Raw genomic sequence first — 26,126 nt, 5'->3', positions numbered from 1 at the left:
AGATCCAAGGAAACCCTTTTTTCCAGCAAGATGATGCTTTTATCGATAGTTTCATTTACCCGTGAGATAAAATGATCTATAGGTCCAGTCACTTGTGCAACGGCCATAGCTTTTTTAGTGCGACTTCTGGTTCTATTGCGCATAGATGACATCTGTGCGGCGAGGGCAGATGCAGCAGAATTGGCCTTGAATGCAATATATATTCGATCTAGTAGGCGGCCACTATGTACTGGATGAAAGAATGGAAATCACAATGCCGCCTACCTTGCCGGTGGGTTGATGGCGAAGATGCAGGGATTCAGGGCCAGGGCCGACCTCTGCCGTCCTTGAACGGCCTTAAACGGCCCGCTCTTTGCCCGGTCTTCGCCCCGGCGCGCGTCCCGCATGCGCGTTACAATCACAGATTATCAAGGAAAAGGTCAGACGGAGGGGGCGGGAAGAGGACCAGCTGCGGCCGATCAGCGCCGCTCAGCACGCTGGTCCTCGCAGTCCCGCCTCTAGCACTGGTGTCCAGATGGAATATCACTGAAGGCGCGTTGGTGCTCCAAAGCACGTGGAGGAACCCAGGGACTGAATCCCCACCAAAGTCTTTAGCCTGCGAGCGGCTCCCGCGAAGCGGGGGCCGCGAGGCGTGGCGTAATGGCCGGAAAGCAGGGAACAAACAGGAACAGCACTCCCAGCAAGGTCAGTGAGGTAACCCAAGCTGCACTCACTCCGCGGTGGTTTTAGCGGGTGGAGGGGGCGGGAAGAGGACCAGCTGCGGCCGATCAGCGCCGCTCAGCACGCTGGTCCTCGCAGTCCCGCCTCTAGCACTGGTGTCCAGATGGAATATCACTGAAGGCGCGTTGGTGCTCCAAAGCACGTGGAGGAACCCAGGGACTGAATCCCCACCAAAGTCTTTAGCCTGCGAGCGGCTCCCGCGAAGCGGGGGCCGCGAGGCGTGGCGTAATGGCCGGAAAGCAGGCAACAAACAGGAACAGCACTCCCAGCAAGGTCAGTGAGGTAACCCAAGCTGCACTCACTCCGCGGTGGTTTTAGCGGGTGGAGGGGGCGGGAAGAGGACCAGCTGCGGCCGATCAGCGCCGCTCAGCACGCTGGTCCTCGCAGTCCCGCCTCTAGCACTGGTGTCCAGATGGAATATCACTGAAGGCACGTTGGTGCTCCAAAGCACGTGGAGGAACCCAGGGACTGAATCCCCACCAAAGTCTTTAGCCTGCGAGCGGCTCCCGCGAAGCGGGGGCCGCGAGGCGTGGCGTAATGGCCGGAAAGCAGGCAACAAACAGGAACAGCACTCCCAGCAAGGTCAGTGAGGTAACCCAAGCTGCACTCACTCCGCGGTGGTTTTAGCGGGTGGAGGGGGCGGGAAGAGGACCAGCTGCGGCCGATCAGCGCCGCTCAGCACGCTGGTCCTCGCAGTCCCACCTCTAGCACTGGTGTCCAGATGGAATATCACTGAAGGCGCGTTGGTGCTCCAAAGCACGTGGAGGAACCCAGGGACTGAATCCCCACCAAAGTCTTTAGCCTGCGAGCGGCTCCCGCGAAGCGGGGGCCGCGAGGCGTGGCGTAATGGCCGGAAAGCAGGCAACAAACAGGAACAGCACTCCCAGCAAGGTCAGTGAGGTAACCCAAGCTGCACTCACTCCGCGGTGGTTTTAGCGGGTGGAGGGGGCGGGAAGAGGACCAGCTGCGGCCGATCAGCGCCGCTCAGCACGCTGGTCCTCGCAGTCCCGCCTCTAGCACTGGTGTCCAGATGGAATATCACTGAAGGCGCGTTGGTGCTCCAAAGCACGTGGAGGAACCCAGGGACTGAATCCCCACCAAAGTCTTTAGCCTGCGAGCGGCTCCCGCGAAGCGGGGGCCGCGAGGCGTGGCGTAATGGCCGGAAAGCAGGCAACAAACAGGAACAGCACTCCCAGCAAGGTCAGTGAGGTAGATATCTATTAATAGTACTTTTTCCTTTGGCAGCGCAGAATGCTTTTACTATAGCGCGCCTTTATTTTCTTCCAAACTTGTTTTTACATACGCTGTGTGCAGGAAAAAGAGAATATGTGCGAATGTGGGGTATGTGTAACTGTTGGCCTCACAGAGCAGTCCCTTCTCACTTGTTTTACATCTGTAGATGGTTGATAATGTCCAAATATTTTATAATGTCACCAATATAGCTGTTATTAACTAACTCCATAAACAGATGGGAGTCAGAAACAAACCTGGGGGCGTCTTACTCCACCAGCGACACAAGGCATGTTGGGAAGCGCAATGTAATTGTTGTACCGCTCACAAACAGACTGACTCAATTAAGATGCCCCAGCCTGTCTCACAGGCTGCATACTTTGCCTACTGAAACGTATTCCTCAGGGAAGTATTTACAGTCTGCACACAGTTTCCCAGATTTTTGGTCATATTAACGGAAGGAATTTGGACACTGTTTGAGCGCACACGACATTCAGTTTTTTGGGTGGGAGTGTGGAGAAAGATGTAGAAGTCGATTAAAAAAGATCTGCTCTGTTCCTGTTTGAAATTGTACTGCCCCACTTATATTTTTTTCAAGAAAAGTATTTCTTGTATTGTTTGACATTGCAGTAACATGAAGTAATAGTTTCCACAGCCTCCGACGACGTTCATCACCACCCCCTTTTCTGTATCGTCCGACGAATAGAGGGCATTTGCAAAACTACGCAGCAACAAAATTTGAAGTGAAGCCGTTTCAGCCTGCCCATTTCTTGCGTTCTTTGAAATCACAGACTCTACACCAGGGCTTTCCAAATGTTTCATGTTGGTGACACACCTTTTGGAGATGCAACATTTTTGGGACACAGTAAGGCAGTGTAGCAAGCGAGCCCGAACCACCTAAGGGGGATTGGAGGGGGGGGGGATTTAATAATGCACACATTGACACATGCCCCAGGGATTTACGGCACAAAAAGTGCGGGTGCATGCACTGCCAACCCTTCCAACCATGCACAAAGTCCGCCTGCTGCCTTGCAGAATATGAGTTATACAAAAATCCGTTCAGGAAGGGGATATTGTGAGTGGTAAAACAACGATGCAACTTATCAGCTAGTCTCTGCACATTGAACTCAGATGACACCGCTCTCCAAATGCCAACAGAGCTAAAAGCCAAAAGGCCAAAACGCCAAAATCCAACTAGAGCTAGACAAAGTGCAAACACTGATTTTTCATACCGAAAAATAGCACAAAAAGAAATGGTGTCAAATAATGCAGGACAAAATAGAACTACCTGGGAAGTTTATGTAATCCGGCACTGTGAGCTTGCTACCCTGCGCGCTACATTACAGGCACCACACTCATAATATTTCAAAACTATATTTATACCTTATTTACAGTAAATACCATGAGAGAAGCAGTTTTTACTGATATTAGGTCGAGGGATGTGTAGGTGGAAGTAAATGTGGCACAACCGGTTCTGCATATCATGAACATCCAATGTCTGTGGGTGGGTGACGTCCCTGCTCCTATTAATGCAGGATGTGTTGGATTGCACAAAGCATCACATGTTTCACCCCCACAGGCAAGCATGTGGAGTTCCTTTGAGTGACTGAGACCTGATTTTGAAAATGTGTAGGAGTAAGATCTAATTAGCACCTCTAATGACATGAGGACAAAACGGCACACAACTTTTGACATCAATTAGAAGGCTAATGACATCAATAAAATGTAACAAAAATAAAATAAATGTGTCAAATGAAGAAAGTGACATCAGATCCTCTCGCAAATAGACTCCTGGCTTAAAAGTAGCATTACAGCCACCAGGTGGGCCCAAACCAGCTCCTCCCTCCAACTAAACGGGTCTGTGGCAGTGGTCACACTGTGGTTGCTTAGGTGCAACGCCTCCCATGAGCTACTTTGCATAGAGAACTCTGGAGACAGTTCTAGCCCTTGCTTGACACATTTAGCCTCCTTTGAGTGACAACTCACTGCACCTCCAAATGCGTGAGCCTCACTCGCAATGAGTGGGACTTTAGTTCACCGTGGAACCAGGCTAACAAAAGGCTACACAGTCACAAGCCTTAATAGTCACAAGACACCATTTTGAGCCCTAGTGGAGTCTAAATATAAGGGTTAAGGCGGTGTGACTTGATGTCGCTGTCCAGGTCCCTGGCTCCTTATCACACTGCCCACAGATGATACCTCACCACATGTGCCTTTGGTCCCTTTGCCAAAAGAGGTAAGGTACCAACCTCGCTTCTTGTCACCAGACAGTGTTTCCAATATCGGACTTTTAACTTAAAAGGAAGGAATGAGTGGAAACTGCAGATAATAAATAGGGATAGCAAGAACAGCCAGGGGTCTAGGAGGGCAAACAAACCACCCCTCCAGGGACACTTGTCTTTTTACACCCATACCACAAACTACAAGTCCCAGGATGCAAGTGCTTTTCCATAAATTAGGCATGGCCGCAGGTGCCACACATGACGTAGAACGACTTGGGGAGCAGTACTCTGCTAAATTAAAATAGTGTGATCGAAGATTACGACTCCCAGAGTGCAATACTCTTCAATGAAAGCTTAACATGGGAGCACAGAGACAGCGGAGCTAGGAGTAGCCTTCTAGTAAACCTAATTTTAAGAGACTGCGATTGAACTCACATTTGTGGGAGTTCTCTAAAACTAAATTACCTTGCAGGTCAGCAGCGACACGTTGTGGGGGCAGCAAGAGTGGGGGCTGCGAGGGCACTGTTGCCAAGTTAATCAGTTCTTACCCTATTAGTGAAAACAATTAGAACTTTCACTTTAGCAGTAGCCGCATTCCACTTGCACTTTAGTGCCCCATTAACCCCTGAGATCACTCAAGGTGTTTCCACACACGGGTGCCCACACCTCCCCCAGGCCCTCAGTTGGGCAACTATGCAGTGAGTGCATTTTCAGTTCTCGCTTTAGGGTCCATGGCCGCCAGGCTATGTCATTCAGTGAATGCAAAAACATCCCAGCTGTTAGTCTAAACCAGATGGGGATTATTCAGGCAGGCAAAAACACAGAATGGAACAGCAAGAAAATGCCCACTTTCTAAAAGGGACATTTTCAAACACACAATTTAACAAGCATTTGCAATGCAGTAGGTCTCGCATTAGGAAAGTTTGAGTTATTAGTCTTGTACATGACAAATTTGTTATTTATGTGTTATTTTTGAAAATTGTGAAATTAATAGCTTTGTCATTTACAATGCAAATACTTTTATTTTTTGACAATGTGACACCTATAGCATTTTTAATGCAACATGTTTAGTATTTACGTGACTTAGAAGTATTGATTTTACAAATAACAATGTTTTTTTATTTTTAAATAATTAATACTTAAATAAAAGTTAGGTGGAGTTGGATTTGGAGGGTGGAGTTGGAGGGTGGAGTTTGAGGCTGGAGTTGTAGTTGGATGGTGTAGTTGGAGGATGGAGGTGGAGGGTGGAGTCGGAGGGTGGAGTTGGAGGGTGGAGTCGGAGGGTGGAGTTGGGTGGTGGAGTTGGGTGGTGGAGTTGGATTTTGAGGGTGGAGTTGGAGTTTTTAGTTGTAGTTGGAGGGTGGATTTGGAGGGTGGATTTGGAGGCTGGAGTTGTAAGGTGGATTTGTAGGGTGTATTTGGATGTTGGAGGATGGAGTTGGACAGTGGAGTTGGAGGGTGGAGTTGGAGGGTGGAGTTGGATGGTGGAGTTGGATGGTGGAGTTGGATGGTGGAGTTGGATGGTGGAGTTAGTGGGTGTAGCCGGAGGGTGGATTTGGAGGGTGTAGTAGTACTTGGATGGTGGATTTGGATGGTGGATTTGGAGGGTAGAGTGGTGGACGGGAAGAGTGGTGGCGCTAGAGTGTGTGCACTAGAGTGTGCGCGCTAGAGTGTGTGCGCTAGAGTGTGTGCGCTAGAGTGGTGGTGCATAGGGTGGCGGATACAGTGGTGGCGGATACGGTGGTGGCGGATAGAGTGGTAGAGTGTTGGTGGAGAGAGTGGTAGAGTGGTGGCAGTAGAAGGCTGTACTGTGTGAGAGAGAGAGAGTGTGTGTGTGTGAGAGTGAGTGTGTGTGTGTGAGAGAGAGTGTGTGTGTGAGAGAGAGTGTGTGTGTGAGAGAGAGTGTGTGTGTGTGAGAGAGAGTGTGTGTGTGAGAGAGAGTGTGTGTGTGTGTGTGAGAGAGAGAGTGTGTGTGTGTGTGAGAGATAGAGAGTGTGTGTGTGTGAGAGAGAGAGTGTGTCAGAGAGAGTGTGTGTGAGAGAGTGTGTGTGTGTGTGAGAGAGAGACAGTGCGTGTGTGAGAGAGAGTGTGTGTGTGAGAGAGAGTGTGTGTGTGAGAGAGAGTGTGTGTGTGAGAGAGAGTGTGTGTGTGTGTGTGTGAGAGAGAGTGTATGTGAGAGAGAGAGTGTGTGTGTGTGTGAGAGAGTGTGTGTATGTGTGAGAGAGTGTGTGAGAGAGAGAGTGTGAGAGGGAGAGTGTGTGAGAGAGAGAGAGAGAGAGAGAGTGAGAGAGAGTGTGTGAGAGAGAGTGTGTGAGAGAGAGTGTGTGAGAGAGAGTGTGTGAGAGAGAGTGTGTGTATGTGTGAGAGAGAGTGTGAGAGAGTGTGAGAGAGAGTGAGAGAGAGAGTGAGAGAGAGTGTGAGAGAGAGTGTGAGAGTGTGAGAGAGTGAGAGTGTGAGAGAGTGTGAGAGAGTGTGAGAGAGAGAGTGTGAGAGGGTGAGAGAGAGAGTGAGAGAGAGAGTGTGAGAGAGAGTGTGTGTGTGAGAGAGAGAGAGTGTGTGTGTGAGAGAGATGATATGCAAGAACAGAGAAGAAAAAATAAAACCTGAGAGGGGAAGGGGACACAAAGTAAAAGGGGCGCAGAGTACTTTAAACTGGAGAATCCAAGAATGCGTGGGCAGATGGGGAATGCTAGAAGGAAGAGTGGAAGAGAACCAGGGGAAGGAGAGATCAGTAGAATGAGCAAGGGTAGACAAGGGGAGGAGAAAAGGGGGGCGTGAAGGATAGCGAGGAGAAATAAATGAGAGAGTGGGGGGAGAAATGTTGGAGGATAATGATGAGGGGAGTGAAAGCTGGATGGAGAAAAAAGGGGTGCTCGTGAAGGAATGGCTTGAAAGAGTGGGTGTGCACGGCCCGGGGAGGAGTGAACGAGAGGGGGCGATGTGGTGTGCGAGGGAGGAGTGAAATCCGAGCACGAGGAACCGAGCTCCGCCTTCAATGGATTCTTCCAGATGCAAAGGGTCAGGGCTGCAAACACCAGGGATGCCTGCCAGAGCCAATGAGAGGGAGCGAGGCGGGGAGGGGCTGGCGCGAGGGCATGACGGGGGTGATTAATGGAAGAATTAATAGAGGAGGGAGGGATAGGATAGTGAGAGAAAATGGAAAGGAGGACGGGGAATGCTTGAGAGCGAAATGGGAAACCAAAGGCGGCGCTAGGAGGAAGAGGGCGAGCTAGGGAGAAGAAATGGAGAGATTGGCAGAGGAAGGACCGAGGAACGTGCAGGGAGGGCGGAAGCGGGACTGTGCACAGAAAACACATAGGGGCGAAAAGAGAGGGAGAGAGCAGGGCAAAAGTTCGCTCCGAGTGAAAAGAAGCAGAAGGAAGAAACAGTAGGAAGAGAAAGCGGAAAAGGGCGAAAGAGAGAGCAGGAAACAAAGAAAGACGGTGATTAAGAAGAGGAGAAACGGAGACTAAAGGAAAGGGAGATGAAGGGTGAGGAGAAAAAGCGCAGAGACAAGCATTGGCCATGGAAGTGCGTAAGAACACGAGCAGGGGATGGTGATGGTGGAAGGGAGGGAGCAAATGTTCAACACGGGGAGATGCAGTGCAAAGCAGCAAGTAAGACGAGAACGGTATTGCGTAAAAACACGAGCAGGAGACACAAAGTAAAAGGGGCGCAGAGTACTTTAAACTGGAGAATCCAAGAATGCGTGGGCAGATGGGGAATGCTAGAAGGAAGAGTGGAAGAGAACCAGGGGAAAGAGAAGTGGAAGGAGAGATCCGCAGAATGAGCCAGGGTAAAGAAGGGGAGGAGAAAAGGGGGGCGTGAAGGATAGAGCGGAGAAGAAAGTGAGAGAGGAGGGGGAGAAATGTTGGAGGATAATGATGAGGGGAGTGAAAGCTGGATGGTGAAAGAAGGTGTGCTTGTGGAAGGAATGGCTTGAAAGAGTGGGTGTGCACGGGCCGGGGGGGGAGTGAACGAGAGGGGGCGACATGGTGTGCGAGGGAGGAGTGAAATCCGAGCACGAGGAACCGAGCTCCGCCTTCAATGGATTGTTCCAGATGCAAAGGGTCAGGGCTGCAAACAACAGGGATGCCTGCCAAAGTCAATGAGAGGGAGCGAGGCGGGGAGGGGCTGGTGTGAGGGCATGACGGGGGTGATTAATGGAAGAATTAATAGAGGAGGGAGGGATAGGATAGGAGAGTGAGAGAAAATAGAAAGGAGGACGGGGAATGCTTGAGAGCGAAATGGGACACCAAAGGCGGTGCTAGGAGGAAGAGGGTGAGATAGGGAGAAGAAATGGAGAGTTTGGCAGAGGAAGGACCGAGTAACGTGCAGGGAGGGCGGAAGCGGGACTGAGCGCGGAAAACACATAGGGGAGAAAAGAGAGGGGGAGAGCAGGGCAAAGGTTTGCTCCGAGTGAAAAGAAGCAGAAGGAAGAAACAGTAGGAAGAGAATGAGGAAAAGGGCGAAAGAGAGAGCAGGAAACAAAGAAAGACGGTGATTAAGAAGTGGAGAAACGGAGACCAAAGGAAAGGGAGATGAAGGGTGAGGAGAAAAAGCGTAGAGACAAGCATTGGCCGTGAAAGTGCGTAAAAACACGAGCAGGTGATGGTGGAAGGGAGGGAGGAAATGTTCAACACGGGGAGATGCAGTGCAAAGCTGCAAGTAACACGAGAACGTTATTGCGTAAAAACACAAGTAGGAGATGGTGATGGTGGAAGGGAGGGAGGAAATGTTCAACACCGGGAGAAGCAGTGCAAAGCTGCAAGTAACACGAGAACGTTATTGTAAACAAGCTCTTGGCATTGCTGTGGCGGGGCGGGAGCGCATTGCTTTGAAGTCTGATGGCGGGGGAGCAGCTTGGGAGGCAGCATTCCATGTCTGGTGCGAGGCTGATGGGTTTGACGTGCACGTACGTCTCACACGACTGGATCACATGCACTGGACGTAATCCGCGCTTGGTCAAGAGTTTGTTTCACCTACTATATACTCGCCTATTAATCCCTGCGGGATATAATAGACAAGACCTAAAAACCCCCTCCAGTAAAAGATGTATTTTTAAATTCTGTGCTCAGGGAACCCTAACTCCAAATCTATATCTCTTCTCAATTGAAAGGTACACATGTAAGATGTTACAAGGCAGCTCCAATGTTAACCTATGGGAGAGATAGTCCTTACAATAGTGAAAAGTGAAACTGACAGAATTTCACTATCAGGACATGTAAAACACACCAGCACACTACCTTTCACATACACTGCACCCTGCCCATGGGGCTACCTTTGGCCTACGTTAAGGATGCCTTACATGTAAGAAAAGGGAAGGTTTAGGCCTGGCAAGTGGTTGCACTTGTTAGGTCGACCTGACAGCTCAAAACTGCACGCACAGACACTGCAACGGCAGGCATGAGACATGGTTGCAGGGCTACTTAGGTGGGTGGCACAATCAGTGCTGCAGGCCCAGTAGTAGTATTTGATTTACAGGCCCTGGGCACACACAGTGCACTTTACTAGGGACTTACCATTAAATCAAATATGTCAATCATGGATAACCAAACATAATCACAATTTACACAGGGACCACTTTCACTTTAGCATTCATCAGCAGTGGTAAAGTGCCCAGAGTACACAAACCAGCAAAAACGAAGTCCAGCATATAGTCAAAAGTACAGGAGGTAGAGGCAACAAAGACAGGGAAAATCACGCCAAGGATGACAGGGCTAACACCCTGCTAAGTGAATGTGTCTTGCCTTTGTCGGGAGTAAAATTCTAACCTTTTCTTGGGTAGGAAGAGATAGCAGTGGAGTTTGTAAAGTTGCTGGTGCGCATAAATACACAGGCATTTCAAATCTGAAAGATGGCTCCCTCTACGCTCAATGCAACTGTGAATTTGTGTACTCACAAGAAAACTAATGCATGTAACATTTTTTAAATGCGGAAAGTATTTTGAACTCGTAAAAATTATGTATTTGCAAATGTAAGCGAACAACAATGCAAAAAGGGCCACTAGGCCTTGGAATCTCAACATGTGAAGTGCTGTTGGCTACAAAGAAGGCCTGGCTGAAAGTATCAGACGCCATTTAGGATCACTTGACCTGTGTGTATAGTGGTGCAGTGCAAAGCAATGTTGATGGAGATGGCCTTGCCTTTGCAGCTGAACATCAGTGCATGCTGATGGGGGCAAACAGAAATATTCTCTTAGGTGATATTACATTGTTTGCTTTTATCGATGTATTGCATTTTCGACATATAACCTAAATCGAATACATCTTAAGGCAACTAATATTATAGAGATTTACCTATTCTATGCGGTGCAAGACATATTCTGTATTATAAATCGTTTTCTCTGAAGTCCTTACATGTAAAGTGTTTTGCGAATTAGTTGAACACAGTATGGGTCCTTACTTGTGCCATGGTTTTTAATGGGAGGATTATTCCTGCATCATAAACATGTCCTCGTTTTACAGTGCTCTAAACATCTTTGCTCGCACACCGCAGAAACACGAATCTGTCAAACCTTTATTAAATTGGCAAATCCATTACCCTCTATTTTATTAGACAATTTAAAAAGCGCCTGGAAACCTTGCATTGCGGGGTTTGTGCCAAATGTTTCGCCTTGGGGACCGATTCATAAGCAGACACATTAGTTTGCATTCTTTCAGGTTACGCATGGGGTGTGTTGTTGATAGCGCTTATAAATTGCTTGTTTGAAGTTGTCAATTTATTAAGGTGCTTTAGGTTCAGCTACTGCTGAAACAGTTCATTTGTTTTTAGTCCCAAAACGGAGCACGAGGCATCAGCATTCAAGTTATTGTTTGAGGGTCAGTGTGTACCATCTACTCCTCCCCCGTTCCATCTTGTCCCACTTGTGTCAAAACTTGCCGGGAATGGGGAGTGGAGGGGGCTCTCTGAACTGGACTGTACATTCGACGAACGCGGCAAAGGGAACGAAGCTGCGCGCACATGCCTAAATGTCTCCGTCGCCTTCCTCCATATACTTCGTCACTGACATGCGCATTACCATCCTGCTAAAAAGGAGTAGAGCGCATCTCCTCGTCGTTCCACGACACACCCACACATGGCAGGGGACACAGTACCGTATCGCGCCACACAGTTTGGAAAGCTCCGCTCTACATGGTATGCAACTTTATCTTTGCTTACTCAAACTCCCTGTGCCTGTACCAGGCCTTTCTGAACTCATTTATTATGCCAGTTTTCCCCTATGTATTATTGTTTTTCCCTGAGCTATCTTCTGCCAACATTCATTCACTCCTACTGAATTTCTGTTGTCATATCCTGTCACTTACTTAAATGGTAAATGTTCCACTGATAAATGCTATAGTAAAACTATATCTATCTCATCGCAAAGGAATCACCGAAAAGGAGGCAACTATGTCCACTAGATCGATAACTATAGTTTCAATACTACAGTATGTTTTTTTTATTGGTTCCTATGTGTCTATCTATTGCATATCTTTGTTTATGTTTACAAACTCGTTGTGTCTTTGATTTTACAATTATATTTTATTCAGAAGATATTCACAAGGGAGTCTGATGTAATGATTTTTCATTTTTGGGTTTCGCCTGCCGAAAGGCTGGGCTCTGCGCAGCTTTTCAGTGCAGGTGAAATCCTATGTCGACACTAAGCACTTCGGGAACGTCCCCCGGCTCTCATTGGCTAGCTCCATAAATGGAGGCTAGCCATTGGGTGCCGGATCTGTCCGTCAAGGCCGGACCAGATTCGGGGGCGTTCCCGAGATTTTTTCCCTGGGCGGAGTTACGTTTTTTCCCGTTCCCTCCCCTTTCACTAAAAGTGATTTCAGATGCGCTGTCCATTCCCGCCCCCTCCGTGTGCCTTTCCGCCCCCCCCCTCGCTGTCCTGTGCACGTTTCCCGCCCCCTCCCGCCCCCTCCCGCCGTCCGTGTCCCCTCCCGCCCCCTCCCGCCGTCCGTGTCCCCTCCCGCCCCCTCCCGCCGTCCGTGTCCCCTCCCGCCCCCTCCCGCCGTCCGTGTCCTCTCCCTTCAAGAATGCTTTGAAGGGCTCAGGTGCCGCGGCGTCAGGCAAGTCAGCAGAGTCCTGTGGGGCAAGGGAGGGGAAACGGGGGTTAGGGTGAAGCACCGTTGGCATGGTGCGTGGGAGAGAAGGCCGGAAGTCCCGCCCGGAGACGCATGGAGCCCCGGAGGAGAAGTGCTGGATGGTGCGGGGCTCCCGTGTGCTGAGGGAGCCCCGGGGGAAGAGACGGCAGGAGCGGAGTTGTGTTCCTCCAGCTGACGGAAGTCCCGCCCGGAGACGCATGGAGCCCCGGAGGAGAAGTGCTGGATGGTGCGGGGCTCCCGTGTGCTGAGGGAGCCCCGGGGGAAGAGACGGCAGGAGCGGAGTTGGGTTCCTCCAGCTGACGGAAGTCCCGCCCGGAGACGCATGGAGCCCCGGAGGAGAAGTGCTGGAGTTGGGCTCAGCTGCCACACGAAGCCATTGGTCATCAGAATGAAGTATGTACCAGAGAGAGAGAGTGCCGGTATGTTTTAAAATTAAGACTTCTGTGCCATATGTGTGTTTTTAGACAGCCTGCATGACACGCACTGGTGCAAGTACTCTTAGGTAGAGGCGGTGACATACCAGTAAACCATGGCCAGGGCTGACGGGCGTGCAACTATTTATGAATATAACTGCTCACTCTCTCAAAAAGTGTATTTTTTTTGAGAATACAGCTTACAGTCGGGCTCTGAACTAGGCCACATGTACTTCAGTCAGCCTCTATTCCTGAGGCTTGCCCTGCCCCACCCCCCTCCCTCCGATGCCTTACTGTGTCGTATGGTAATGGCTTAGAATAGCAATAACATGTATTTTCAGCCTCGGGTAAATAATAAATAATGAGCGGGGCTGCGAACCCTGCTATAATCCGCAAATTGATATTTATTAAACTGCTCATTGTGTCTTTTTGAAATAAAGTACAGTCTGTGTCCGGGTTGTGACCCCTATGGGTGTAATGTCTGATATTTATGTTTCCCTCGTTCTAATTCCATGGTTTTGATTTGCGGAAAAAGTGTCACACCTAGTTTTTGAAATGTCACTCATAATTACGCTGAAATTATGAAAATGTCACACAAAGCAATCTGAAACGTTTGCAGCTATGAACCACTACTTTAAAATCCCTTAGTTAGGCATCGTCCACTTTACCACAGAGGGGGGAGAGAAGTAATATACCCATAATCCCTCCTATGCAGGCAACTTTTCTATTCACGAGGAAGGGTGGAAATATTGACACAATCTGGATCTCAGTGGTGGGCTTTTATGAGCTAGATTTGTGCAAGTCGTTCCCTGTCACCCTCCCTTTATATCTTAAAGGGCACAGTAATATTGTAGCTCATTCCAAAATCGCTTCACCTTACACCCTAGTTAGTGAACTCCGTGTGCCTATAAAACAGGACTGACTCATGGAAAGGTTACCAGTGTCACAATAACACCAGTCATCCAATCAAGGCTGCAACACTGCTTCCTGGTCTGTTGTTCTTTAATAATAAGATGGCTGGCACACAATGGCGGGGCCTGTTATTTTGTCTCTTAATTGTGCTCACCGTCCTTTTTCCCCAGCACCCTCCCCTCTTCCAAGGGGCGGCAACCTGAGGGATAGCCCCGGGCGCCACAAGCTCTAGCTACGCCCCTGACAGGTCTTGATGGTAATAGATATGAAGCTTGTAATCTAATAATCTAGGAGAATATTAGTATGAATATTTACCCCTTTGGTCATTTCAGAACCTGATTTTCGATCAAGTAATACAGATTCTCACATTACCTTGTACATAAATCGGAATCCTGGTTATGGTAAATACATTCTTTTTAGTCCTTAAAAGCCAAATATTAATATTCAGAGTGGGTGTGTGTGGCTCTGGGTGGGTGTGTGTGTGGGTGGCTCTGGGTGTGTGTGTGTGGTAGTAATTGCTGTCTGCTGAGCTCGTCCGTAGGGTACAATAGGTCTCACATTTGCAAGAGATTAAGCTAATGGCAATGTAAATGACAATGCCATTTATTTATCTGTTTTCAAAACCAACACATAAATACAAAATTTGTCATTTACAATGCCAATAGCTCTAACTTTTCCAAAGGCGAAACCATTGCATTGTAAATGCTTGTTTATTTATCTCATTCATTACCTTTTTCTTGTCTTTCCTTGTATCGGGTTATGATCACCGTCTGTTTTGACATACAATTTTTACTTTGTAAGCCATTGTATGGCCCTGATTTTTTTTTTATAAAACGATTTTATTAGTTTTCCATGAATACAAACCAGTGGAGGTGACAGTCCCAGGACCGCCATTACACAGATGACTCATGCTGTCGCAGGATTTAATTGTGGGTTTATATAGCGCTGGAATCAACTCCCGGAGGAGTATCTCCGCGCTTCGACCGCTGGGGAACCCGTCCTGGCTCACCCTGAGAGATGGTCCCTAATGGGTATCTCTAAGGTGCGACCAAGCATCCCCGGCGGTCTGGGGGGCCGTTGTGAAGATGAGGCAAGCTAATGCCCAGAGTTGCCGAGTGTGGTCCCTGACTGGAGTAGGCACCGAGGCGAGAATTATCGAGCCCGCTGACCCTGGTCCACGACCCTGCCGCGTTGGGAATCGAACCCTGGTCCCGGGCCGTCCTCTGCTTACGGGTCTGCCGCCTCTAACCAGTGAGCCACACCACTCCACTATAGGATAACAAGCTAATATCAAGTGATTGTCCCTCCCTCCCACCATCCCAACATCCCTTCCCCCCTCCCCCACCCCCTGCCAGCGTGCCCCACTTCGGTTGATCACCATAAGGTCAGCCGACCATCCAGTCGTGCAACCAGCTACACAAGAAGATGCAGACGAAGAAACAAATTGGAGTGTCTCCGTGAATACAGATGGGCCCACACATTCACAGCTCAATCTACTAGCATCACCAGCCCTGCCTCGCGACCGGGTGTCCCTCCTACTCACCCATACGTCACATCCTCTCACCACACATTCTCTATCCGTCTGGCGCTGGCGTTCGGTCCCCCTGACTAGGCTCTGTGCGCTCCTACCCCTCCTCATCCTCGGCGTCTTCGGACGGGGCGCGTAACTCGGCGACCAGAGCTTCCCATGCCCTTGCTGTTTCTAGCGCCTTATCATGAACGGAGCGCCTAGCTAGTTGCAGGTGGAGCGTCCCTTCGCTACCCGCCCAAGTCAAAAAACGTGTCCGCCATCTCTGATAGCTAGGCCCCATCTTGGATTTCCAATGCATAGTAAGTTCCCTTTTTGCTATAATTAGCCCCAGGTCATAGAACTTACTAGTAACCTTGGTGTTAGGGGTGTGCGGGAACCAGAGCAATAAACAAGTCGCCATTTCTGCCTCTAATGTCCGCCCTGTCGCTTGATTTAGGCACGTCACCACCTCCTCCCAGTAGGATCCCAACCCTATACAAGACCAAAACATGTGCAAGAAATCAGCACCGTCTGCATTACACCTCGGGCATGTTGAATGGGAAACACCAAAATACTGCGAGATCTTGGCCGGGGTCAAGAACGCCCTATGCAACGTAAAACAAGCATTTACAATGCAAAGGTTTCGCCTTTGGAAAAGTTTGAGCTATTGGCATTGTAAATGACAAAATTTGTATTTATGTGTTGGTTTTGAAAACAGATAAATAAATGGCATTGTCATTTACATTGCTAATAGCTCTAACTTTTCCAAAGGCGAAACCGTTGCATTGTAAATGCTTGTTTATTTAGCTGTGGTGTCCTATTTATTCTCTCTTTTTTGTTGTCTTGTTCATTTATGTTATGTGTTGAGTGAAATGCTTTTAATGATACCTTTGTTTTATTTCTTAGGGTCCTCGGAGCTGGAATTTACGTAGCACTTCTGTGTTTTGTTCATGAGGTGTAGACGAATATAAATAGACCCTTTCCGTGTTTGCATAATGCTTTCTGCTGTCGGGATGGCTTCATGGCGCTTTCAGCGGTCCAGTAACATTCTACATGGCCCTGAGATTAGCGTCATCCGTTCTTGAAGGTGGGTGACAGGTGGCCGGGCTGCGGGTGTGTGAGTTTGGTGTGCAGTTCTCACGACAGAGGACATTTTCGATCGCTGACACTTCATCCAGATCAGCGCAAACGTAAGGAAACGAGGCCTAGGTCGGCAACTTGAACTGGCATCATGGCACCATGGCGAGCAAAGTTAGCCTGGACACTGCCAAGGAGCTTCTTTTAGGAGATCTGTTCTTAGAGGACCCTCTCTGACCTTCTCGACTGAGCAGATATGAAGGGGTTTGTGGCCAGTAAACACACCTTGAAGTCAGCGCTGTATGGAGCCTGTCAACTCATCACACACTCACCACACCTCTGCTGCCTTACCCTCCTCTCACCCCCCCAAGGGTGTGACGCTTCGGTGGCATGCCGCTGTCCCGTGTCCTCCTGAGTCCTGCAAACACCTCAAGGTGTGCCGAGCAAACACTGCCTGAATGGCCCGTTCTGCCCCTGACAGTGTGAGGGCCCCTGAGAGCAGGCTCGGCCTCTGAAACGGGAGAGGCGCCGAGTGGGAAGGTGGTGGCCCTTTTTTGAGTCAAGCAGGGAAGACAAGGGGACAGGATTGCAGGGCGTTGAAAAGCGAGAGGTGATAAGGTGGGCGGGTAAGGTGAGACCACCGTGGAGTGGGCCTCTTTGGCTCAACGTCCAGGGGAAGTCGGCCATGACAGCTGGCTTTTGTTCTCTTGTTGTTGGAGGTGGGGGGGGGACCCGGGCTTTGGGGTGCATCTGTTGACTGTCGAGAGTTTCAGCTTCACCACCTTGTAAAAGCCTGTCATGCCCAGATGCCTTCAGACAGATCCCTTCTAGGTGACGTCACTTCCTCTCGTGGTATCTCCTATGCCAATCGGATTCAAAAACCATTCATCACGCACAGATGAGAAGGGTGGTCGTTCTGGTGTCCATCTCTGTTGGCCGTGGGAACGAACCACAAGTCCTAGGACACACTTACCAGCACCTTTAGAAAACTTTTGAAAGAGTATATCAGGTGCAGGTTCTAAAACCGCTGCAGCGTCCTGGTCCGTGGGGTTAAGTCAAGGATCAACAGTGCAGCGCTCCGATGCCTTTTGGCCAGGGTCACGCTATATATGTGCTACATGTTTGCAGGCTGGCAGGATGCCAGGGTAATCCTTGGAACGCTCTGCCCTCGAACCTGAGGAACCTGTGGAACGGACGGCGGGAGGGGGCGGGAGTGGACACGGACGGCGGGAGATCCCAAAAGCGAGACCTATTGGCAATGCCAATGATTGTTTAACCTGGGTCTAATAAGAGCTCCTAATCCAAAATAATTTAACTTGGGCCTAATGAGAGTTCCAAATCCCTATTTACCTCAAGGTGTGTCCCTTTCTTGGAGCGGGGAAGCCTGGACCCCAGCTGAGTGGCCAAGAGGAGGTTGCCATAGCCCTAACCATGCCATGCAGAGGCAGGGAGTCGCTTGAGTGTATGATCTTAATAAGGTGGCCCCAGCATTGGCCAAGCTAGCGCCCAGCACCTTGTGATGCAGGCAGCCTGGGCATGTGCCAGGAAGCGTCTCTTATGCTATGACTACCACTGTTGCTACAATCCAACAGCCTGTCCACTTACTCCCCACTTTAAATGTGCCATTTGCTTTTTAAATGTTTAGTCTCTTCTGCCAGGAGGCTGCTGTGTTACATTATGAAATTACACATTTAAACAAACTAGCCCTGTACATCCACACACTACACAATCGATGCACGCTTGAGGGCGATGTTTCCACTGTATATATCTGCCCTGGCTGACCTTCCCATTTGCATACGTTTAAAATGCAGACTTTGTCCTCGATGAACTAGGGACAAAGGGCCATTCAAAAAGCTCACAAACACAGTTTAACTACAAGAAGGCGAGTCCGGGCATTAACAGTGCTCACTCCGGGCTTTTCAGCACAATATTCCCACAAGAAAAATAACGAAGGGCAATGTATTTCAGTAAAATGTGTGCAATGGAGAACATCAGGCGGTTAAGGAATGTTGCCGTACTCAAACAACGAAAGCAGTTTTAAATGGGCAGAATGAAATATGGCCACTTTCAGATGGCGTATGTGAATGGGAAGCGGCGCTGAGGGGGGGTTTCTGTAGTCGCCTGGACGAACCCGAGCTGTAATTGTCCGCCTTTGAAGGAGAGATGCACGCGCCTCTGCTGTCCCCAAGAGGAGATTAGGAAGCACTGCCCAGAGTACTTTAAAAAAAAAGAAATAAGTCTCTGGACTCGAGGGTACCCTAAAAACATAGTAAACTGTGGGGACCCTGTTGACAACACTTCGGAGGGCGGTGCCTCAATAATGACTGAATATCTAAGAACATGTTCAGTCCCTTTTCGTAACAAAACAGACCAGGGCGGGAGTGGACACGGACGGCGGGAGGGGGCGGGAGTGGACACGGACGGCGGGAGGGGGCGGGAGTGGACACGGACGGCGGGAGGGGGCGGGAGTGGACACGGACGGCGGGAGCAGTTTTAAATGGGCAGAATGAAATATGGCCACTTTCAGATGGCGTATGTGAATGGGAAGCGGCGCTGAGGGGGGGTTTCTGTAGTCGCCTGGACGAACCCGAGCTGTAATTGTCCGCCTTTGAAGGAGAGATGCACGCGCCTCTGCTGTCCCCAAGAGGAGATTAGGAAGCACTGCCCAGAGTACTTTAAAAAAAAAAGAAATAAGTCTCTGGACTCGAGGGTACCCTAAAAACATAGTAAACTGTGGGGACCCTGTTGACAACACTTCGGAGGGCGGTGCCTCAATAATGACTGAATATCTAAGAACATGTTCAGTCCCTTTTCGTAACAAAACAGACCAGGGCGGGAGTGGACACGGACGGCGGGAGGGGGCGGGAGGGGGCGGGAGTGGACACGGACGGCGGGAGGGGGCGGGAGTGGACACGGACGGCGGGAGGGGGCGGGAGTGGACACGGACGGCGGGAGCAGTTTTAAATGGGCAGAATGAAATATGGCCACTTTCAGATGGCGTATGTGAATGGGAAGCGGCGCTGAGGGGGGGTTTCTGTAGTCGCCTGGACGAACCCGAGCTGTAATTGTCCGCCTTTGAAGGAGAGATGCACGCGCCTCTGCTGTCCCCAAGAGGAGATTAGGAAGCACTGCCCAGAGTACTTTAAAAAAAAAGAAATAAGTCTCTGGACTCGAGGGTACCCTAAAAACATAGTAAACTGTGGGGACCCTGTTGACAACACTTCGGAGGGCGGTGCCTCAATAATGACTGAATATCTAAGAACATGTTCAGTCCCTTTTCGTAACAAAACAGACCAGGGCGGGAGTGGACACGGACGGCGGGAGGGGGCGGGAGGGGGCGGGAGTGGACACGGACGGCGGGAGTGGACACGGACGGCGGGAGGGGGCGGGAGTGGACACGGACGGCGGGAGCAGTTTTAAATGGGCAGAATGAAATATGGCCACTTTCAGATGGCGTATGTGAATGGGAAGCGGCGCTGAGGGGGGGTTTCTGTAGTCGCCTGGACGAACCCGAGCTGTAATTGTCCGCCTTTGAAGGAGAGATGCACGCGCCTCTGCTGTCCCCAAGAGGAGATTAGGAAGCACTGCCCAGAGTACTTTAAAAAAAAAGAAATAAGTCTCTGGACTCGAGGGTACCCTAAAAACATAGTAAACTGTGGGGACCCTGTTGACAACACTTCGGAGGGCGGTGCCTCAATAATGACTGAATATCTAAGAACATGTTCAGTCCCTTTTCGTAACAAAACAGACCAGGGCGGGAGTGGACACGGGGGGCGGGAGGGGGCGGGAGTGGACACGGACGGCGGGAGGGGGCGGGAGTGGACACGGACGGCGGGAGGGGGCGGGAGTGGACACGGACGGCGGGAGCAGTTTTAAATGGGCAGAATGAAATATGGCCACTTTCAGATGGCGTATGTGAATGGGAAGCGGCGCTGAGGGGGGGTTTCTGTAGTCGCCTGGACGAACCCGAGCTGTAATTGTCCGCCTTTGAAGGAGAGATGCACGCGCCTCTGCTGTCCCCAAGAGGAGATTAGGAAGCACTGCCCAGAGTACTTTAAAAAAAAAAGAAATAAGTCTCTGGACTCGAGGGTACCCTAAAAACATAGTAAACTGTGGGGACCCTGTTGACAACACTTCGGAGGGCGGTGCCTCAATAATGACTGAATATCTAAGAACATGTTCAGTCCCTTTTCGTAACAAAACAGACCAGGGCGGGAGTGGACACGGACGGCGGGAGGGGGCGGGAGGGGGCGGGAGTGGACACGGACGGCGGGAGGGGGCGGGAGTGGACACGGACGGCGGGAGGGGGCGGGAGTGGACACGGACGGCGGGAGCAGTTTTAAATGGGCAGAATGAAATATGGCCACTTTCAGATGGCGTATGTGAATGGGAAGCGGCGCTGAGGGGGGGTTTCTGTAGTCGCCTGGACGAACCCGAGCTGTAATTGTCCGCCTTTGAAGGAGAGATGCACGCGCCTCTGCTGTCCCCAAGAGGAGATTAGGAAGCACTGCCCAGAGTACTTTAAAAAAAAAGAAATAAGTCTCTGGACTCGAGGGTACCCTAAAAACATAGTAAACTGTGGGGACCCTGTTGACAACACTTCGGAGGGCGGTGCCTCAATAATGACTGAATATCTAAGAACATGTTCAGTCCCTTTTCGTAACAAAACAGACCAGGGCGGGAGTGGACACGGACGGCGGGAGGGGGCGGGAGGGGGCGGGAGTGGACACGGACGGCGGGAGTGGACACGGACGGCGGGAGGGGGCGGGAGTGGACACGGACGGCGGGAGCAGTTTTAAATGGGCAGAATGAAATATGGCCACTTTCAGATGGCGTATGTGAATGGGAAGCGGCGCTGAGGGGGGGTTTCTGTAGTCGCCTGGACGAACCCGAGCTGTAATTGTCCGCCTTTGAAGGAGAGATGCACGCGCCTCTGCTGTCCCCAAGAGGAGATTAGGAAGCACTGCCCAGAGTACTTTAAAAAAAAAGAAATAAGTCTCTGGACTCGAGGGTACCCTAAAAACATAGTAAACTGTGGGGACCCTGTTGACAACACTTCGGAGGGCGGTGCCTCAATAATGACTGAATATCTAAGAACATGTTCAGTCCCTTTTCGTAACAAAACAGACCAGGGCGGGAGTGGACACGGGGGGCGGGAGGGGGCGGGAGTGGACACGGACGGCGGGAGGGGGCGGGAGTGGACACGGACGGCGGGAGGGGGCGGGAGTGGACACGGACGGCGGGAGCAGTTTTAAATGGGCAGAATGAAATATGGCCACTTTCAGATGGCGTATGTGAATGGGAAGCGGCGCTGAGGGGGGGTTTCTGTAGTCGCCTGGACGAACCCGAGCTGTAATTGTCCGCCTTTGAAGGAGAGATGCACGCGCCTCTGCTGTCCCCAAGAGGAGATTAGGAAGCACTGCCCAGAGTACTTTAAAAAAAAAGAAATACGTCTCTGGACTCGAGGGTACCCTAAAAACATAGTAAACTGTGGGGACCCTGTTGACAACACTTCGGAGGGCGGTGCCTCAATAATGACTGAATATCTAAGAACATGTTCAGTCCCTTTTCGTAACAAAACAGACCAGGGCGGGAGTGGACACGGACGGCGGGAGGGGGCGGGAGGGGGCGGGAGTGGACACGGACGGCGGGAGGGGGCGGGAGTGGACACGGACGGCGGGAGGGGGCGGGAGTGGACACGGACGGCGGGAGGGGGCGGGAGAGGACACGGACGGCGGGAGGGGGCGGGAGAGGACACGGACGGCGGGAAACGTGCACAGGACAGCGAGGGGGGGCGGAAATGGACAGCGCATCAGTGAAAGGGGAGGGAACGGGAAAAAACGTAACTCCGCCCTGGGAAAAAATCTCGGGAACGCCCCCGAATCTGGTCCGGCCTTGACGGACAGATGTCTGTTCCAATGGCTAGCCTCCATTTATGGAGCTAGCCAATGGGACAGGGGGGCGTTTTCCATTTTCCTTACTAGAATCAAGAGATTTCTCTGGAGGCGGAGCTAAGAGCTCCGCCCTCCAGCGAAACCTAAAAATGTACCAACTGGAACCGGGCATTGCGCGTGCCTTTCCAGGCACGCCGCAACAGTTGAGGCCATGTTGTCTCCGGTATGGCTTTGCCGATATCTGCCTCCCATTTGCCTTTTAGGGCATCCAGGGGTGGAAGCTGTTCGCTCGACAGGCGTCGATAAAGGCACGTAACAGCTTTAAAGGTACCCGCCACCATAGTGATATATTGACAACCCGGCGAAGTCGGCGGTTCCTGCAACCCCATCTTCCAGTGGCGCTGCAGCCCTACCACCAACGCGGCGTGCAATAAATAGTCTCCCCACGGCAGCTCAAATAGTTCCTGCAATTCCTGAAATGACAACAATGAACCATCTCTGTATAAATCTCCCACCATATGAAGTCCGAGTTCCTCCCAAACCGCTAGCGCAGACCAGTTTCCCTCATGAGGAAGGGCCGTGCACATGCCTAGAGGTATCTCCTGGGCATACCGGTGGGAGCAACCCACCCGTTTCTGACTCTGATTTCAGCACAAGTGAAGAGTGCGCTCTTCAAGAGTGAGCTGGTTAAGATCGATCTTCTGCTGAAGAACTATAAATGACAACACATGCCGAGGAATCGCTCTGCCGCACGGTCCTTTAGGTCCTCGGAACTCACGAGCTATCGCCTGCGTGAGCCACTGAAGTTGTGCCGCCAAATAATACCACTCAAAGTCAATTGTATGGCCCTGATGAAGAGACCTTGATGCTGTGAAACAGGTGTTGGCCAGCTTTTGGTCAAAAAATAAAAACAAAAGATTTGAATGAAAACAATTATTTTTTAAACAACCTATTTGTCTGTAGACTTCAAACTGAGTTTGTCTTTTCATTGATTATCTCTGGTGGCTAAGGGGAAGCGATGCGCACTTTTGAAGTCTTCCCTGTCTGATGATTAAAACCTCAAATTTCCCCTTAGTCTTAGTTATTTATTTACAAATGATTGGCTGTCAGTTCAAAGTGAAAGCGCAGCATGGGGCGATTTTTCAAAAATAGCATATGCAATGCAATGGGTCTCGCATTTGCAAACGTTTAAGCCAATGGTATTGTCATGAATGCCAATAGCTCAAACTCTCGTAAATGCGTGACCTATTTCACTGCAAATGCATGTTACCACTTACAATATTTAAGCATGCATCATAACCACTGCTGCCTGTTTTTCAGGAGTAACCACTCCACCTCAACATAGCCACATCATTACTGCGGGAAGAATGAAAGTAATAGAACAAAGAGTATCCGGATGACAGCAACGTTTCATATTAATGATCAATGCTGCAACTTTACCTAGCGAGATCAGCGCTCGGTGAATTTCTTTCATCACGTTCCCATAAAGCTCCTTCTGCCATTCTTGTAAAAGATTCCAATCGTCCGCAGAGAAACAGCAAGAAGCATTGGAAATGGGAACCTGTGTCTGAAAAAAACAAAAACGTTGTTTCTATCTTGGCTGCTACACTCTGTGTCCCTGTGTTCATCTTAAATAGATTGAACTTAATGTTAACTTTCCACCACATTCTGCCCTCTTCTTTTTAAAGAAAGCACTTAAGACTGTTTTAGAAATTAAAAAGGCGTAATGAATAAACTGACTGGGAGGGGCTGAAGACCACTTTTAAATATGAAACAATAGATTAAATAATAATAGTTTCAACACTCAGTGCCTGATTACAAGTGGGTCATTAAAGGACAACCCCCTCACACGCACCTATTTGCAAAGGGATTGCAGCTATAAACAATGAGGTGTTTATTGCATGCAGTAATTACAGGGGGCGATAAGATCTTGCGCCATTAAATTTTGCAGATTAAATTTGTAGGAAATTATTAGGGAACATGAATTGCTATTCATCTGGATATGTTAATGCATGTGTGTACGTGCGTAGGTTTGTATAAATATCGTACTTGTACAGCACCAAATGGCAGAAGAGTGATGTACAGGGTCAAAGGCAAGAATAAGGTCAACAAGTGATAAAAGCTGAGATAGTTTGTGGCTTGTTACTGTACTGAGATGTAGTGTTCTTAGTCTCCAGCCTGATGGTGTCGAGGCTGCGGGTATGTTGAGTGACACCAGAGTTGATGAGCTTGTCAGTAAGGTAAGCAGGGGTGTTATTCATGATGGCTTGGTAAAGGATGCATCTGGTTTGAACATGTTGTGGCCTGGCAAGTGGAGCCAATGTAATTCCATCTGGATGACCTTCATACGGTTATGCTAGGTTAAAGTATTTGTAGAGCGCGCTATCAACCTGGAGGGTATCCTAACGCTATGCGGGTACTGGAGCCTAAACTGTCTATAACGAGGTTACTTCAAAAGACAAGTCTTCCGCCTACTACGGAACTCAAGAAGCGAGAAGGAGGCTCAGATGTGAGGAGGTAAGTAATTCTGGACTTTAGTAGCAATATGCAAAGACGCCCGGCCCTTGGCTTTGTTTCTGTGTATGCATGGGATATGTGAAAGTAGGAGTTGGACAGAACGGAGGTGTCTTTGTGGTTGGCAGAAGGTGATTCAGGCATGGGGGAATAAAGTTTTGTAGTGCCTTGAATGTATGTGTAAGGAGTCTAAAGCGAGGGCATATGTGTACAGGGACCCAGTGGAGCTCCCTGAGGTGTGGGGGGGGGGTGTCCTGTGTGAGAGTTTGAGTATCAGTCTTGCTGCTTAGTTCGGGATGGATTAGCCCCTTCGCTGCAGGGGTAATTCCCCCACGGTGCAGGGGGGGGTTCCGCGGTGCTTGTGGCGAGCCCAGCTCATCATGAGTCACAGTGGAGCTGTGCTCATGACGAGCTGGGCTCGTCACAACCCCGCCCACTGATTAATTCACCCGCACAGGCGGGGAATCAATCGCGCGTGGGCAGTGTGCAGCCGTTATGACGAGCTCAGCTCGTCATGAGCACAGCTCTACTGTGACTCATGACGAGCTGGGCTCATCATAAGCACCAAAGGTGTTAAAGCCTTCTGGTTTGTTGTTTGGAGATTCCGGCAGTGAGGGGATTTTTGCAGTATAGTTTGATAGTGACGAAGGCTTGCTGACAGTCCTTCTGGTGTGGTAGGGGAGCACTTGTAGATCTTCATTACAATTTTCAGGGTGTGGGAGCCCCAATAACTTGACTCTATATGCCCAGTTAGTTGTATATAATGATCCAGCGGTTCCTGGTGTAGTTGTTGGGTGAAGATGTAGGTCCCAGTTCAACGGCCATAAGTTGGAATTCCAAGTTAAGGTGCTGCGGCCGAAGATTACTACATCTGAACTGTCGGTGTTCAGCTTCAGATAGTTGGACTGCTTCCATTCGTCATGCAGGTGATGATCTTGCTTCTTGTGTTAGGGGTCCTGTCTGAGAGGGAGATTATCAGTTGCATTTCATTGGCGTAGGAGAGGATGTTGATGTTGTGGGTTTGCATGACTCTGTCCAGCGGAATGATGTATGTGTTGAAGAGCATGGGGCTGAGGGAACAGACTTGTGCTACTCCGCAGATTAGTTTAAAGGCTGCTGAGGAATAGTGTCAGGCTGCCAGCTTGTTTTTTCTCAGTTCAGAAGGAGCATGTCCAGTGGAGGGTGGTCTTGGACACTGAAGTCATGCAGATACATGATGAGGATAGGGTGTGAGACGGTGCTGAGAGCTGTCAAAAGATCCAGGAGGATGAGGGACACAGATTCCCCTCTGTCTAGAATCATGCGGATGTTGTCTATAGGGGAAATAAGTGCCGGTTCCATGCTGTGGTTGAGTCTAAAACATTATTGAGTGATGTCAAAGAGTTAATGGTTGCTGAGGTGGACAGTGAGAAATAGATTGATTACCTTCTCTGAGACCTTGACTGAGTATGGTAGGAGGGAGATGGGCCTGTAGTTGGAGAGTGTGGCTGGGTTTGCAAATGGCTTCTTGAGCAGGGGAGTGACGGTTTCTAGGTGTT

General features: G+C 49.9%; 1 protein-coding gene across 1 annotated transcript in view; it reads right to left on the bottom strand.

Moving 5' to 3' along the window:
* The window catches only part of LOC144756217 (uncharacterized), a 153,411-nt gene that overhangs the window by 114,824 nt on the left and 12,461 nt on the right, over positions 1–26,126 (bottom strand). The window contains exon 2 of the mRNA XM_078645831.1: positions 23,515–23,641. Coding sequence (XP_078501957.1) covers positions 23,515–23,641 — 127 coding nt within the window. The remainder of the gene's footprint in view (positions 1–23,514; positions 23,642–26,126) is intronic.

The sequence above is a fragment of the Lissotriton helveticus genome, chromosome 5_1, assembly GCF_964261635.1.
Source record: "Lissotriton helveticus chromosome 5_1, aLisHel1.1, whole genome shotgun sequence".
Classification (NCBI taxonomy): Eukaryota; Metazoa; Chordata; class Amphibia; order Caudata; family Salamandridae; genus Lissotriton; species Lissotriton helveticus.
This window is presented reverse-complemented; position numbering and strand designations above follow the sequence as displayed.